Consider the following 16,740-nt stretch of genomic DNA (forward strand, 5'->3'; position numbering starts at 1 on the left):
TGTGTAGTAACTAGAGACTTCCCCCTGTCTCACCATATGGTGGTGGAGTACGCAAAGAGAAGGAGTGCTGAAGTCCATCAATTGTACTCCAGTTGATCATTCCGGGCTCAGCTGAGTGAGAACAGGACAAGCGCACATACACAGTCTCTCTATCTTAAGCCAAGTCCAGCCCTTCCATTTCCACCCACTGCTGGATGCAGTGGTGCAGCACCAAGGCCACAGGTTGTGACGGCACTTCCTGTCAATACAGCCCATCCTTTGCTAGGGAGATTAGCTGCTAACCTCTCCACAAGCAGTAACACTGGAAACTTTTGTGCTGATCTGTTGAACAAGGTTATAGGAATTTCCCCTGGATGGAAATCTAGTGCCAAGAAACGTTGACCCTGGTTGAGTACCTGCCCTACATATCCCATTGTGGACCATCTTCTTGCTCACTTTCTCCTCTAAGGAGGGAGCTCAGTGGTGGTGGGTGGGCAGGCTGGCTAGCTGAGCCTTAAGAGGGATGCAATCTCGACGGTTCCTCAATCATGGTGCTTCTGATGATAGAAGACCACATAAGAATATTGCAGTACCATCCGGAAAGGGTTGAGTCCCAGCGCTTTAGCAACCATGCCATTTTTGCTTCAGTTGTAGCAGTGCACATGCAACAGTTCATAGGATCAGTCCCAGATCTATTAAAGTGAAGAGCAAAACACATCTGGGACGTCAGCTGCAGAAATCTAGATATTCCTGGCACATTGTCATTCAACATATTTCCTTGGAATTTTGTGCCTGGCACTCATCACTGAACGCAACATGCGAGAAGCCCATTCAATATACATTTTTGGTTGCCAAAAGGGCCTATTGCAGCTGTTCAGTAAGCCAGTCATAGAACTGTAGAGGTGGAAGGGACCCTGAGAACCATCTAGTCCAGCCCCCCCTGCAATGCAGGAATATGCAGCTGTTCCATATGGGGATTGAGCCTACAACCTTGGTGCTATTAGCACCATGCTCTATCCAGCTGAGCTATCCTGTTTTATCTGTGTTATCAGGAGGTGAACAAGAAATTCTGCTGCCATCACCTACTGCAGATGGGCAACAGTCAAGTTCATCAAGCAGTGTTAGAAACTGGGATAGAAAAGCTAGGAGCCAAATGGATCTGGGTTGTGGGTGCCAAAACAGAATGTCTAGTCACCATTTGGGGGGGGGGGGTTTGGCAATACTTTTTATTTATTATTTTGATAAGCATGAACTAATACACAATTCACATAAGAGACACATTGTCAATATCATATTTTATCAGAAACTGTTGATACTTGTTTAATTTGGTGTTTATAATAAAAATATTGGTACCATATGCAGGGATTTATGTTATGCAAATTGAACCATGGAAAGAGAAGAAGGGAAGTTTTTGATATTTTAAGGCTGTTTAAATGAATATTCTAAATTGTAAAACAGAAAATTTAATAAAAATCATATTTTTTTAAAAAATGAAATGCTTGCAAATCGAGAATCTTTAGGTGCAAAATGCACCTGGCACCCTGCCATCAAGCCACATGTTCCCTCTGGAAACTGCTGTTTCCAAGTTACACAAGCTCTAGAGATCAAATCCATTTCCCCCTACTAGATTGCGCAGCATCCTGAGGGAGAATGAATCAGTCACTAATGGCCTGAGTGTGGAAATGGAAAGGGGGCCCTGGCTGGAGCTTTGCTGACTGGTTTCAATCCAGCGATTTCCACTGCTAAAAAGCCAAGCTACTGGAAGCTCAAGCGGCGGCTGGTCTGTTTGACAAGGGAGCAGCTACAACAATAATCAGAAAGCAATGCTTGAGCAGCCCACAAGTTCTCTCCCTCCTCTGCCTGTATCTTGACATTGGATTTTCAATTATGTCTGGGCTTATTTCCATATTTCCTTTGTTCCTATCTAAGCACAGCTGATAGCAAAGATAAATTGCTCTCACGTATAAATGACTATAATTTGCACCATGCACGCCCCGTGCTCAAGCGTTGGTGGAAGAATGCAAAAGGCAGAGGAGGGGCAGAATTGTGGTGATGTGACTCATGTCATCTGCACAGCGGTGATGAAGGTTTGGATACCCTGAAGTCTGCAGGCACAGTATCAGAGGCAAAAGCTGAAGGGGAATTCTCTGGCAGGTCTTTAAGGAAGGGCGTCACAAAATCTAGGGTCTGTGCCAAACCTGAGGAACCTGTGACCGTCCACATGTTGCTGGACTACAATCCCCATCAGACCCTGCCAGCATAGCCAATGATCGGGGCGATGGGAACAGCAACAACTAGAGGGCCACAAAACCCCCAGGCTTGGTCTAGGCAGTAGAGATGTCGTGTGCTGCAGTGGCTGGACTAGGTAGGGCCTGGGAGATGAGAGTTCAAATCCCCACTCAGCCATGAAGCTTACTGGGTGATCTTAGGCCAGACACCGTCTCTCAACCCAACTTGCCCCACAGGATTGTTGTGAGAATGAAATGGGGAGATGAAGAGTCCACCACTCTGAACTTGTTGGAGGAAAGGGGTGGCCCATCCATGAGGATGCAAGGCTGGAGGGAAGCAAACACTTTGATGAATCTGGTCTCCATTTAATGCTCACCTTCCTCCATGGGACCTGGGTGAGCACCTTTACTCAAAACCCCAAATGGAATGGATGGATCAGGCCAGTCTATAATCCCAGAATCCTGTTCTGATAGTGGCCAGCCCAAGCACAAGTGTAGTCTCCCCTCCTACGGTTTCCTGCAGCTGACATTCAGAAGCATGGCTGCCTTCTCCTTCTTTGCCACGTATTATAAAGAGCTGCCCCAGCGTTGATTCTCCTTCCATTGCAGTGACTCAGTTGCCAAGAGATAGAATTGCAGCAATGTAGGGGAGGGCTGCTCTCCGTAGCAGCTGGGGGTGCGGTGATCCTATCCCCAACCCTCTTTCACAACACACACCCTTGAATTTGGCTGCATTTTAGGAGAGGGTGGAATTCCCAAAGTGGATTTTAGGCAGAAGATCAAGAATGATTCAGGATTCCGCCCACCCAATCCAATGTCACCCTTTCTCTGTGGCAAGGCAGGCCCCACAGGCTGCATACTGGTCTGACGTAATCACACGCAAGGAACTGAAGGGTTCCCCGTGTTACGCTCTTGGGTTAAAACACACACATGGGACTTTGCAGCAGGAAGAAAATTTGTATGCAACGTATTTTTAAAAACAACTGAAATACTAAAGAGCCCTGACTGTACAAACAAAGGGTGCTGTGGACAGGAGCACACGTTTTACAAGTCTGTTGTTGTACAGCACTTGACCACGCTGTGGGTTCCATCGCATGCACCCATGGGAATCAGAGGGTAGCCTACATTGCTAACACACAGAGTGTTCTCTACTGTAACTCACAGTACATTGAGGGAGGAATTAGGTTGAGGAAATAGTGGTGAAGGAGGACGAGTTATCTCTTCACTCTCTGCATCAAGTTGGCTAGTCATGGATCCCATCCCTTTGGCCCTTAGACATCTCTCACACAAGGGCTGCGTTCCAAAACTGAAGTGACAGGTAGCCAAGCTTTGGAATCAGCTTGCAAGCACCTGCAGGGAGTCTGGTAATAATGTTGGCCAGAGTAGCCACACTAGCCCTGACTTTGATGTTAAACAGGTCACCCTCCTTCCTAACATGTTGGGTGTTTAAGCACCCAAGGAGTCCAAATACACCATTGTACCAGAGAAGATTTTCCATAACCTATGGTCTTGTTGGTCACATGTAGGATGTGACCCAGGTGCGTAGGAAGGTGGGTACGGGGGGTGCAGTCCACCACAGGTGTCATCCTTGAGGGGGGTGACAAAATGGCACACTGTGGGGGTTGGCACTTACCACGGGCCTGGCTTGCAGCGCACCTGAGCCACATCTCTCTCCTGGGAGTGACGTGGTGGCTCGGGGCCCCGCACTGCCTGAAACGGCAGTGTGGGGCTTGTGTCCAGGAGACAGACTCCATGAGCAGCACAACACACCGCACCACTCCCCTGGGCAGATCACCACAGCATCCCCGTGCAGTGCCCCCTATGTGCAGATCACTCCGTCCCTGCTGCTCCGAGTGCCGGAGCAGCTAGCTGACGTTTCAACTCATACAAACTGGAGCGGGTAGTTGTCTCAACTCTGCTACAATCTATAAGTATGCTCAGGAAGTGAGTGACAGCTGGCTAGCAGAACCTGGACGGATCAATATTCACGTCCAATCATTCTCAGCAAGGATCTGCAAACGCATTCACTGTAGCCACCATTCAACAAGCATCCCTTCCCTCACCACTTTGTTGCACTTTGGATGCACTCAGAACTTCTAAAAAGATCAATGCACAGGTAAAACAGCAAGAGAAATCGAGCAGGATCAAATCCAAGGTCCATCTAGTCCTGCATTCTGCTTCCCAGTGGCCAGCCACATGCCTCTTGAGAAGCCCACAAGCAGGCATGAAGGAACTAGCCCACTCCCACAATAGCTCTCCAGATGGAACTTCGCTTCTCATGCCATGCCTGCAGCTTAGGCAACAGAAAGTCTCACCAGCTTAATTCTGTTCTGCATCAGACATGATTCTCCCTTTTCCCCACATCCTCTGTGCACACCAGAGGACTCAAGGGAGGGACAAAACTAACGGTGGCCACAACATGTTGGCCAGATGCCAAGGCCACCCAAAATATGTGGGCCCCGACTTCTTTGTCAACATCAAATGAAAATATATATGAAAGTCTGGGCACAGAAGGGTTTTTAGAGGATGGCAGAACCTTGGTCTGTTTGAAGGCAAGTAAAAGACAATGGGCTGCTCTAGTTGTGCTTTTTATTGTGCGTTCATGATGTTTTGTGCACATGATGGTATCTGGACAGTTATACATAATTGTGCTTTCAATACTGTGTGTGCCTGCAAAAGTTTCAGGTCAGACAATTTGCTTCCAATTGGGGCATTCCCCCATAGTTTCCAGCTAAAATCCTGTAACTTTTCATACCACAAATGTTCCAGGAGTGTTGTTGCTTTTGTTCCATTTTTGTTGACAATGTGCTAACCTTGGGGTGCACTGGAGAACAACTAATAAAGTGGAATGGCTCAGTATAAATCCACTATCATTGCATCAACGACATGTTGCAGAATACACACATATTCCCCACCAGTCTGGAGGGACCCAACAGCATTCTGCAGAAACTAATGACTATGGCTAAGTGAGGTGCATTAACTTTAACAGATCTACTCTGAATTAAACTTAGTTGAATAACCACCCACAGTGACTTATCATCAGGGTGTACTATTAAAAGATGCCACAGTCTATTCTTCTGAATGCATGACTTTCAAAGGCGAGGTCTGCCTGTTTCAAATGCTTAGCTCATTCATCCACAGTGATGCCAACTGGCTTCTATGGAAATGGAGATACAATTAAGTACACAGACAGCAAAAGCTGTGATATTTTAGAGGGAGGGGAATATCTCTCAAGACTGAAGGGATAATGAGTTGAGTTAACAGCTATCCCACCCACCCCAGGCTTTTTGAACAATAGATTTATGGGTTCTGGTAAGAATTTGGAATCCTTTTTCCTGTCCTGTAAATATTTAAATAGCTGTCAGACAAGATGGGACAGCATAGTCTGAAAAAGTATTAAGACAATAGATTTTAAGGAGTTATAAAGCCTGCATCACAGGCTACACTTCTGCACTCTGGAACTCAAGGGTCTAGGAGTCAATAAGGGCATTTTAGCCAAGATTATCACATTTGGGTTACTGGCAAAAAAAAAAACCTCAGCCAATCCTCCCCCCCCCCACTGCACTTCTGTTGACAACCATCACTTGGGAGGTTAAGGTGGTGTGCAGGCAAGTGTAGGGAAGCAGGATGAGAGTCTTCCTGCTCACTCTGAAGAACACAGTCCTGGAACCTTTTCTTTCCCTTCTTTCTTTTGGACGATCATTAAGAAATCGAGAATGCTCAGCTGCACTCCTTAGTGATTCTTCTAGCTCAAAAGATCTGAACTGGTTGCTGATTTGTTATTGCACCAAGTTTAAGGTACTACAATTGGTAATGGTTTGCTTGGGAGCAGTTTGCTTTACTCGACATGTGCCCATTCAACTGTGTGTGTCCCCCGGAGGAACTGGAACTGTTCTAGGTGCCCCAACATACTCGTTCCACACTTGTAAGATATGGGTCTTTTAGTGGGGCAGAACCTAAACTTTGGAACTCCCTGTCTATTGACATCAGGTAAGCATCTTCACCGTTTTCCTTTTGGTGCCTGCTTAAAACATTTTTGCTTAAGCAAGCCTAGCCAGACATGTGGATATTGACATGCTTTAATATCTTCTTAGTCTGCTGTAATTTCAATTATCTTTTAAGTGCTTCTATAACTTGTTTTAAGCTGTTTTTGCTGATAAATTTAGTATTTCTCCTAAACGGCTTACAGGTTTTCTTAGGTTCAAGTGTTACGTAAATTTTGTTTAAAAACAAAACAAATTAGCACGTGCAAATTTATGTCTGTGGGCCAATGCCTCAAATCTCTTAAGTCCCCAACATTGCTCCTGCATCTCGCCACTATGAAGGTCATATTCAGTCCCATTTTACAGATGAAAGCACCAAACCAAGGCCACTCTTTATGTTCTTCAGTGTTTATATTTCATGAAGTGGATCATGCATTTCAAGATTAAGATTTTTCTCCGAGGGCTGGCTCCACTTTCTTCATGCTTGAAGGGACTCGCTCCGCAAGGGCACTAAGTGTACCATGTCTTAGCTTCAACAGCAGACATTTTTTTAAATTAAAAAATGAACAATATATGCACATCAGGTTCGTTGCCTCTGAGCAAAGTATGCACATGATTATCTGCAGACTTGGCTCATGATATTTCAGAAGTGGCTTTCAGCACTCAACAAGTTCCCCCACTGGGGAAGCAAGGCAGTCAGAATTCCCAAGAAAAACATTGCAAGAGGCATTCCCTTATCGACAGTCAGCAGAAATGCTTCCTGCTTCAGGAGGGATGCAAGAATGAAGCAGTGCCAAGCCTTTTGCCCAGCCTCAAGAGCTGGCTGAGTAACAGGATGCAGGCCCCAAGCAGAGCATGGGTTGGCCTCCAAATGCTCAATCACTTACAAGCGGGGAGCAGGAGATCGCTTCGTTTCCATAGAGGAAGCATCACCCATCCTTTTACATGGAGGAAAAGGGAGAACCCTTGACCTTCAGAGGATCTGCAATGGGCTGATGAGTTTCCACTACGCTTTAAAACATCGCAGGTCCCAAGATCACACTGTCACTTCTTTTGTAGGGCAGATCTGGAAATGGGGAGTTCACTCTCCTTCCTGCTTCTCCAGCCATTCTGCGCCACCCCCTGCCCTGCAGGCAGGATGGTACTGGCATTCGCCCTCCTGTCTAGTGAGGCTTCTCCACCCTAAAAAAAATTGCAGCCCTCAGCAAAAGCCTATGGTGGACAAGTGCAGAAGAGGGTTTATTTATAGCCACAAGTCATAGCAAAAAAATAAAAAAACTTACTGAGACTGCCCCAGCTGCCCAGACTGCTGCTGGAATGTGTTCACTGTATATAGAGGAGATATACATAGCATTTCCAGACACAAACAGTTGAGATTCCACTCTACACGAGTGTCCCACTTCATCGTGAGAGAGAGAGAGAGAGAGAGAGAGAGAGAGGTGAGAAGCAGAGAGGCATTGCTGCAGATGCTCTCCAAAAGAGGGGCCAAGATGAACACACTTGTGACACAGCACAGAAAACGTATTACTATCATTATTGTCCTGCCCCCCACGTTAGAGTTCACTTCATTCCACTAACTGTGGCAAGCAAGACACCTTGGAAGCTTTTCTTCCAAGAGAAGCCAGGCCGCAACACGTTAGCGCTTGCAAAGCAATTGCACCTGCAAATAAGTTTTGTCGTGTGTTGTGTCTCCTGCCACAACTCCTTTCCTGCTATGTTCCTCTGCTTATCTTTACCTGCATGTACTGAAAACAGGTCAAGAACTGCACATGAATAAGCAAGGACCATGAGACGGGAAAATCTGCACAGCCACATTCGGGACAGTAGCTACTGCAAGCACCACAGCCGCAGTATTCACTGGGTGGAAGCTAAGGGGAGGCATGAGCACAGACTTCTAGAAATCCACACCGCGAGCCCTCCAAGAGCCATTCCAAGTCAAGAGCAGTGCTCTAGAAGTCAACTCTCGCTGAGTTCTGCCCACACTGGCCTTCACACAAGTGTCTCTCTGCATAGCACCCACAGCTCGAATGCCATTCCTTATGCAGCTACCACAAAGGTAGCATTGAAAAACCAGCACAGAGACAGAGAGGAAGAGAGAGGGACTCTGGCCAGTGTTAGAAACTGAGATATGAAAGCTAGGAGCTAAATGACACCTTAAACCTAGGTAATGGGTGCAACAACGGAATGTCTAGGTGCACTTTTTATAACAAGAATACAAAGCTGAAAATCAATGGGCTGCAGCTAAAATATGTTGTTCGTTTTTCACATGGTGTAGTCCTTCCCCTGCCCACCCCCCCTAATATTCTTAAGAGAGTCTCTTCTCCAATCTTCAGAGAGTAGCTGGAAGTGGGGAGACACACATCAGAAGTCAAATCTTGTGCATAATCAACTGACATGGTGTGGTGACCACCACATGATCGAGTCTAGACAGATCAATTAAGAGTGGATTCTTGTGATCTTTGGTGCTACTAAAAACAAGCTCATCTCCAACACGACTCTTGTGCACCCAACAATTACTTGCTGACTTTTTATTTACTCCATTTTTACTTTGATAATTCCTCCTCAGGGTGGCTTGCAAGGCTGTTCCTCTCCCATTTTATCCTCACAAACAACCTTGTGAGGTAGACTAGGCTGAGAGAAGGAAGGGGAGACTGACCCAGAGTCACCCAGTGAGCTTCACGGCCAAGTATTTGAACCTGTGTCAACTTGCTCCTAGTCCAGCAATTTAGCCACTAAGCCACTATAAGGTGAGTAATGCCTCTCCAAAACAGCACAGAGATTTTAAAAGCACATATGTCCCGATACAGCCTATTTAAAGTGATTCATCAGCTTTCCCTCTCTCCACCACATCGAACAGAAGAGGCTTCTCTCAACAGAATACTGCCTAATAACAGAGAAAGCTGCAACCCAGGGCACGCTGATTTGGGAGTAAGTCTCCCTGAACTCATGGGATTTGCTTCCAAGGAGACACGCACAGGATGGGGCCCGAAAGCATGCTGATGTGTGTGTAGGCCTACAGTTCACAATTAAACAGCTCACGGTGGTGTCTTGCACATGGGGAGTAAACACAACAATCCCTCCTGGCCGAGATCGTTCTTAAATTAGGTCTTAGGTCATCCCCTCTATCGGTGGAGTAACAGTGAAGAAATAATGAAGTCTGGAGGGAGCCAAGCAGATTATTCCAGCGCAATTTGGCAACCGCGCGCGCCCACCTCCAAGCGCCCGGGTTACACAAAGCCCCATTAAGACAATGCCATTTACTAACCATTTTGGGCGCGCACATCTAGCTTGTGTTGTTATTTCTTTTTTTTAATGTCTATCTCACGCAAAAGCGCTTTTCACCATAGATCTAAAGCTGTCCTACGATTATTCTCACGCGATTATTTTAAAATATATAGATCAGAATCCCATTTGACCACCCACGTTTAAGCTTTCCAAATACTACTCCATGGAAACAAAACTGCGATCACGTCCCCCCGCCCTATCGATTTCTAACCTCTCTCCGCCCCACCCCACGTTGAAGCACACAATGGTACATCCCCACGCGGAACGTGCTGTGAATGTGAGCACGCGTGGGCGTGGCATGCTTCATCTTCTGATCAGAATATTGACCGAGGCACAAATCAACAGCGCGCGAACCGCGACGGATAGCATGAATTACTATGGCACGCTCTCTCGAGCGAGGCTTTCTAGACAACTGAGCGGGTGCAAACAGGTCTTATTTGCATGGGGAGATCTCCCCTAGGAACCGGGCAATCCGGAGCAGCTGACGCTACGGGGCTAAATAAACCGAAGATCTCGCACCGCCAGGGGATCCCTCGAGGGCGCTGCCCTCTCCAGCTTCCCAATTACGCGGCAACAAGTGTTCGCCCCATCCGGAGCAAGCGGGCCCCGTTCTCCGACAATCCAATCAGATGCGAACCCCCCCCCCCCTCAGCATACCAGCCCCACTCCAGACCCAAACGACCGGATCGATACAGGCAGCCTCCATCTGGGCGCTGGCCCGGCGTTCTGCTTACCGCTGAGCCTGTCCATGGTCCAGGGCATTAATGGGCGAAGGAGAGGCGGCTGTTCTCGTGGCGCCCGTTTCGCTCCACGTAGAAGACGCTCGCCCTGCGTCCCCCTGGCGAGCGCGCTCGGCTCAGGCGCGGACCAGCCAGATGGATGCGCCCGGCTCCTCCGGCACACAAACGTCAACCTTTAAACCGGCTCCCGCAGATCGCGCAGTCCCTCCCCGCCGCTTCCTCCGCGTCAGATACAGGGTCTTAGCGCCCTTCCAGCAGGACGCGCCGCTCCTCTCCCTTTGCTGGGCGAGCCTCCGCTGGGACAGGGGGCTCGGCTCCAGGCGCTCACCCCGCCCTTCCGGATCAGGTGCGGCCATCGGCATACAATGACAGCAGCCTCAACAACGCTGCTGAAGGGAAAGGCCCGCCTTTCTCTCTCTGGCTTTCCCCAAGTCCTTTGCCACAGTAGCCTCGCAGAGTCAGCCGCTCCCAATTCCAGGTCTGCGCTCACATGGGCACCTTCCTGATCTTCTCTTGCCCCATCGATTGGTGCCCCCCAGTCGCACACTTGCACCTTTACTTGTCTAATTCTCTTTCTCCCCCTCATGCTAGGGTAGCCTTGCACCCCATCCATTTCTTTGTTGTTGTTTTTTTAATGGGCAGCCAGACCCCAAGTAAGAAAAAATAGGCAGTCCAAAAAGTTACTTCGTACTGTTAAAAAAAATGCATAATCTTAAGTCAGTGTCAGTGATTCTCAAACTGCCTGATGCGGTGGACTGGCGGTGAACTTACTGAGGGAAAGCTACATAAAACATTCAAGCCTAAAAGTGTCATCACAGCACTTCAATATCCCTCATTCCAAATAAAGCTTTGTTGGAGTTTGTGATGCCACAACACAGTTCCACATTGCTGCTGTCAAATTCTCAGCTCTGAGGATTTTCTTCCACTCTGTATAGGCTTCTGAATGTCATGGGATGTGTGACTCTAAGCAAGAAGGCATTGTGCACACAGGAGGAAAATGCACAGGGTGAACTGAACTACAATCACTACTGGGCAGTTCTAAAATTTCCTCTTCTCTCCAGATGCCTGCTATGTAAAGTATGTAATCAAGAGATGCTATATTTCAATAAATTTGCCTGTTTCTGATATCCAGTAACCGTGTGAGATTGCTTTAATTTTTCAGCTAATACAGTGATCCACAGTTGTTGGTACCACGGATCTAGAGCACTCTCTCTTGTGCTTATCCTTTGTTTTGCTATTTCTAGTCATGCTGCCCCCCAACATGAAGACAATTCTCTATGGAGTAACTCATTTTCTCTATCAGATGTGAAGATACCGTTCCATTTTGGATCTCTTGGATGACAGAAGCAAAATTAGAAGGGCTGATGGTGAACCCAAGAGCAAGTCATGAGGAATGGCCAGGTATATTAGTTTTCAGGGCCAAAACAGTGTGTCCTTGCTCGACTGATAAATACTAATAAAAAATAATAAGGTAAGAGTCTTTGGGAATAGACTATAGTTTTCCTTTCTTGGGAAGAATGTTTAGTACAGGCGTGGTATTCAACTCCCTTGGCACAAGAATTTCTGCTTGTGCAGCAGGACTTTCACCCCCCCCCCTGCCTTCATTCGCCCTGCATCCTCGCCAAATCTGCTCTGGGAGGTTGGGGGAGGGGACCCAGGACAGTTTTAGAAGGTGTATGGAGGGAGGAGGGTTGGGGAGTCCTGTTGCACAAGCATAACTTAGTGCTACACTAGAGGCAAACCATAGTTTTTCTAACTTCCCCATAGCATGTAAAGTGAAATGCTTCGGAAGTTCTTTTTCATTCCTTCGACCAAAAGAAAGCACCCAAGACCATATCTCTGGGATGTGATTCACTCAGCTTGGTGGAGGCTCACCAAATCATGTCTCCTGATTCGTTTGATGGCTTGTTGCAACCTAGAAAGCTTTTCCACTTTGTGGCCAATCCTATTAACCTCACCCTCAGGCTAGGCGGTGGTCCAGGCATCCTGCTGGCCTATGAATCAGAACTGGAGGGTAAAAGTTCAAGCCTGATGTTAATTACAGGTGTGTATGACTGTTCTCAGTGGTCAAATTGTCAAGTTAAAAGTTCTCAATTGCATTTTTCTTCCTTTGCAATAGTTTTATTCACCATCCTGTTTAAGTAATAATAGATTATATTATACAAAAAAAGATGTATTACATGAGAAACTGGCTTTCTTAGAGTCTTGCTAGCCACTGGTTTTTGGATTCGTTTTGCTAATGTTCCCAACATAATGAGGATTTCTCAGGAGACTAATATTTTGATTCAAGGTGCTGGTATGCAAACACTAGAACGAGCAAGGGAAGGTAGGGTCTTTGGCTGTGTACACATTTCCATTCCCCCCCTTTCCCCTGTGATCATACCCCTTGGTTTTGAAACTGTGCAGCACAACATTAGCCACATCCCAGATCTCTGCTGCAGTTTCTGGGGAAATACTGCTGTTTGAGGCATTTTCCAAACCAGCTTTGATCCAATTGAAAAACTTAAGACACATTCACGTTGCAATTAAGCCGGGGTGTGTATACATTTGAGACGGCCATCATGCAAAGATCACATTTGCACCTGTTGCTCTGCTCAATTTTGCCTCCGGCCCCACCCAGCACTGGCATGTGGCCCCTGGAAGGTTGCCCAGAAGGGAATGCGGCCCTTGAAATGAAAACAGTGTCCCATCTCTGGCTTATTCCACTCACCATGGCTTAATAAGCCCCATCTAGTGCTAATTTATCTAGTAATCAATGAGTAATATATATTGCCTTGCTTCTTAAGCAACCCTGTTCCGCTGATGGGGCTTGTTATCCTGCTTCGTTTTTGTCTTGAGTGCAGGAGACTCCTTCCCTGTATTGATCCATGTAAATCTTTCCACTCTGAGTTGAAGCTAAAGGGAACAGAGCAAAAATGCTGCAGCAGAACCTCATTCCTACAGTAGAGCTTATGGTATGGGAGTGTGTATGAGTGCATTCAGGAGAGGTATTCTTAGAGAGGGAAGCAGCACTTATTTAAAACTAAGGTGTCCCCCCCTTATGTTTGTAACATACAGCAGATCTTCCTGATGAGCTAGCATTTAGAAATCCTTTGTCCACACACTTTGCAGCATGCAGTCATAGCTGCTACTTGATAATTTGCAAAAGGAACCATTCTCGTGATTTTTTAAATAAAACACTGTGGAAATGTATTGCACATCAGAGTCCATGTGGTTAATTCAAGTTTCAGTCAAGATCTCAGCAAAGTAAACGACAATATACCCAATAGTGTTTTGTGCACAAAGTAACTGTGCTATCCATATGTTTAAGAGAAGAATTTAGACAGAGCAGCAGTGCAGCCCTATACTTGGTTCAAAGTAAGTCTTGCGGAGTTTAGTGAGGCCTGTTCTTAGAACTGCAGCACCAACAATGCTTATATTTCCAGGTCATAGGAAAAGTGTGCGGTATACAGCTTTGGAAATGTGTATGAGAACACTGTCTTGTCTCAGTATCCCAGGACCACATCTCTTGATTTCTTAATTTCTTCATTATTTGCCGCTGAACATTGTTACCCAAGTCTATGGAAAAGTGTTTGCATTGTTTTATTTATTTGTAAGCCTTCATCTGTAAAGATCACAGGGCAGTATTCAAACAACGCAGCAGTCCAATCACATCTGGAGAGCCATAGGTCCCCCGATCCCTGCTTTACACCCTGTACAGTTTTCAGTTGAACCAAATCAAAATTAAACCTTTTCAAGCTGAGAATTTGACTCCGTCATCTAAATTTGCATAATGTAAATTCACAGAGATGGGGGAAATAATGGCAGTTTAAGCCTCTGCATCTAGCATTTTTCACCTATTTAAATAAGAACGAATCTGTTTCTTATTCCATAGGCATAGGAAGAATATTTGCTACTCTGTTTATCATCCTTTCATCCTCATAGTAACAACACACATTATTGCTCCCCATCTGAGCTAAATCGCCTCTCTTTCCGAAGGACAGCCCAAAACTGAATGGCTTATCTAGAATTTCAATCCCACTCATCAAGATTCATTTTCCTTCAGTGGGCAGTATCCTGGAAATTGTTTGGGAAATGAAAAGCATTCAAGAAGTACTAAGCACTGTTACAACTTGAAGTCCTTTGAGTGGAAGCTCTAAATATCCCTGCTGCTGTTGTTCTACATCACTGCAGAGGGTAATTGACAGCCTTGGTTGGGAACCTCCAGCCCATGGGCCTAATTAGGGCCACCAAGCTTCCACATTTGGCCTGTGAGGCTGTTTCTTAGACTAATCCACCTGCCCTGTATCTGACATCATCAGGTGTGGGGAAACTAAAGATGGGCCTTGGCTGAAAGGGGTTTTTGCAGGCAGCATCAGTCATGTGATCAGCAGGGCCTGTGAAATCCTATGCACTGGGCTTTACTACTCCTCCTCACACCCCATACACCCCACTGATGCAATTACTGAGCCAACATTTATGACTATCAGGTTGTTGCATAATAGCACTAAAGCTGAAGAATCCATTGTTATTTCCTCTCTTTGGCTACCTGCTACTTCCTGATGAGAGATTTATGTTTGTCCTCCCCTTGTGCTTTCTGCTAAGGGTTACCTAAGGTAGGCAGCATCAGAGAGCTTGATAAATGATCCCTAAGCCCAATGGGGTAACGAACTACTAATCGCTTTCTCAGTTTGCATTGGTTATCAGTGCAATTTCAATTTGCTATGTAATGGGTTTGCTCCTTCTTCGCTAGGCTGGAACAGGGAGATAAATAATGTGCAACCAACAGCTCCAGTCCTGTTCCCCCCACCTACCAAGAACAAAAAACAATGACGATGTCTCTCTGTTACCTTAAAGCTAGCTGAAATTCTAGCATAGTAAAAGAAGGATCAGTTAACATGGATGGACATGCAATTGTTGATCCTGCTCAGAGTTTCAAGCTTTGTGACCCAGACCTTGCCATTGCATTCTAAAGACGGGGAATGCTAATCAGGAATAATAATAATAATAATAATAATAATAATAATAATAATAATAATAGTAATAATAATGTGTTTTAATTATTTACTGTTTTTATTCTGTATTTTAGTCTGCGAACCGCCCTAAGATCTTATGGTGAATGGTGGTAAATAAATCTAATGAAATAATAGAAGAAATAATAGAATAAGAAGACAGCGCACAGTTCTTTTGTTCAAACAGTGTATTAGGTAAGAAATCTTTTCTTTTTTTTAAAAAAAAGAAAGCAGAACAAGCCTACAATTTTCCACAGATAAAGACATTCAATGTACAGTACAGTTCTTCATTCAGAAGGTGATCGTACTGATCTGAACTGGGATCAGAGGCATTGCTAATGGCCAGTCCAATCCAATCCAAAGAAGTTGAAAATAGTATTCCAGAAGGTGCCGAGGCCTCTGCAAAGCTCACCCCCTTTCCTTTACAAGCCAGCACTTTCTATGCCAGCTTGAAATTCTGGAGTACGATTCATCCGTTATGTCCACTGCATCATTAGAATGGAAGGAAGTCTCCAATTCAGATGCAGTGCCCCCAATGATCACACACCTAGCTGGATATAGTGTCATGTCTTCTTAACATTTTTTTAAAGCCAGAGTTTATTAAAAGGACATAGTCAAGAGAGAATTGTGTCTGTTTCCCTCAGGAATAAGAGAGGGGCGCTGGCTGTTCCTAGTCAGGGGGTGGAGGGAACAGTGCTGATTTTGGGATTTATAAGATTAAAATCCCCCCACCCCCGCAGATAGTGCTTATTGGATTAATAGGCTGCTAGACCTCCCACTAATGGGCTGACAGAACGAAGCTGGAGGAATGGAAAGGGAGCGCCATTAAAAAGAACCGTTGTGTCATTCTGTTAGGGCATAGCCAGGGCTGTGTCCATTATACAAACTTGTGCAAATGCAGAAGACGTGGGGTTTGGTTATGTAGCGAGCGCAAAATTCAGCACTCGGAGAACCCCAGCTTTCATATTTCAGAAAAGCAAGAGGCTGGTGGAATCTCTGAAGTCAGACTAGGGCTCAGAAAGTGCTCCAAGTCCAGCACTTCCAGGATGTCTCTCTAAGGGTCCTGGGGCAAGCAATATACGACTATGATGATGAGGAGAATAAGTTAAGCAAATTAATATTTTTTGTATTCATGGAGAATAGTGCTACCACTAGCAACAGCTGCTACCAACGCTCACAAAATGCAGCCTCCATGCACGGTGGCAGTGTGTCTGATTAGTAGAAACTGGGAGCAAACTGCAGGGGTGTGTGTGGCCGGTCTGTTAACTTCTAAGGGCCCCTGCTTTTTGCTGTGGGAAACAGAATGGTGGCCTAGACAGACTTTGGCTGTTCTTGTGTTTTTTTTATATGCAAACATGTTTAATTTATATAATGCATGCAAATCACAGAATTCAATTCTTTTTCGTGGTGCAGAATTTTGATTTAAAGAAGTAGAAGAGGAAGAAGAAAGCAAGCAGCACAATGCGCACATAGCCCTGGAGGTGGCTAAGGCAGAGTAATGGGAATCGAACGGCAAAGAAACATAAGGCATTTG

The 16,740-nt window shown here is 45.8% G+C and overlaps 2 protein-coding genes across 19 annotated transcripts in view; both read right to left on the reverse strand.

Moving 5' to 3' along the window:
- Nucleotides 1–10,617, reverse strand: part of AFAP1L1 (actin filament associated protein 1 like 1) — a 73,498-nt gene extending 62,881 nt beyond the window's left edge. Inside the window, exon 1 of the mRNA XM_033139916.1 lies at nt 10,210–10,617. Coding sequence (XP_032995807.1) covers nt 10,210–10,237 — 28 coding nt within the window. The 5' untranslated portion in view covers nt 10,238–10,617. The remainder of the gene's footprint in view (nt 1–10,209) is intronic.
- A 5,184-nt stretch (nt 10,618–15,801) lies between these two features.
- Nucleotides 15,802–16,740, reverse strand: part of ABLIM3 (actin binding LIM protein family member 3) — a 142,070-nt gene continuing 141,131 nt past the window's right edge. For all 18 annotated transcript variants that reach the window (XM_033139918.1, XM_033139935.1, XM_033139934.1 and 15 more), the window contains one exon: nt 15,802–16,740. This exon is cut by the window's right edge and continues 865 nt beyond it. The gene's annotated coding sequence lies outside the window, so the exon portion shown is untranslated.

This window comes from Lacerta agilis, chromosome 2 (assembly GCF_009819535.1).
Source record: "Lacerta agilis isolate rLacAgi1 chromosome 2, rLacAgi1.pri, whole genome shotgun sequence".
Classification (NCBI taxonomy): domain Eukaryota; kingdom Metazoa; phylum Chordata; class Lepidosauria; order Squamata; family Lacertidae; genus Lacerta; species Lacerta agilis.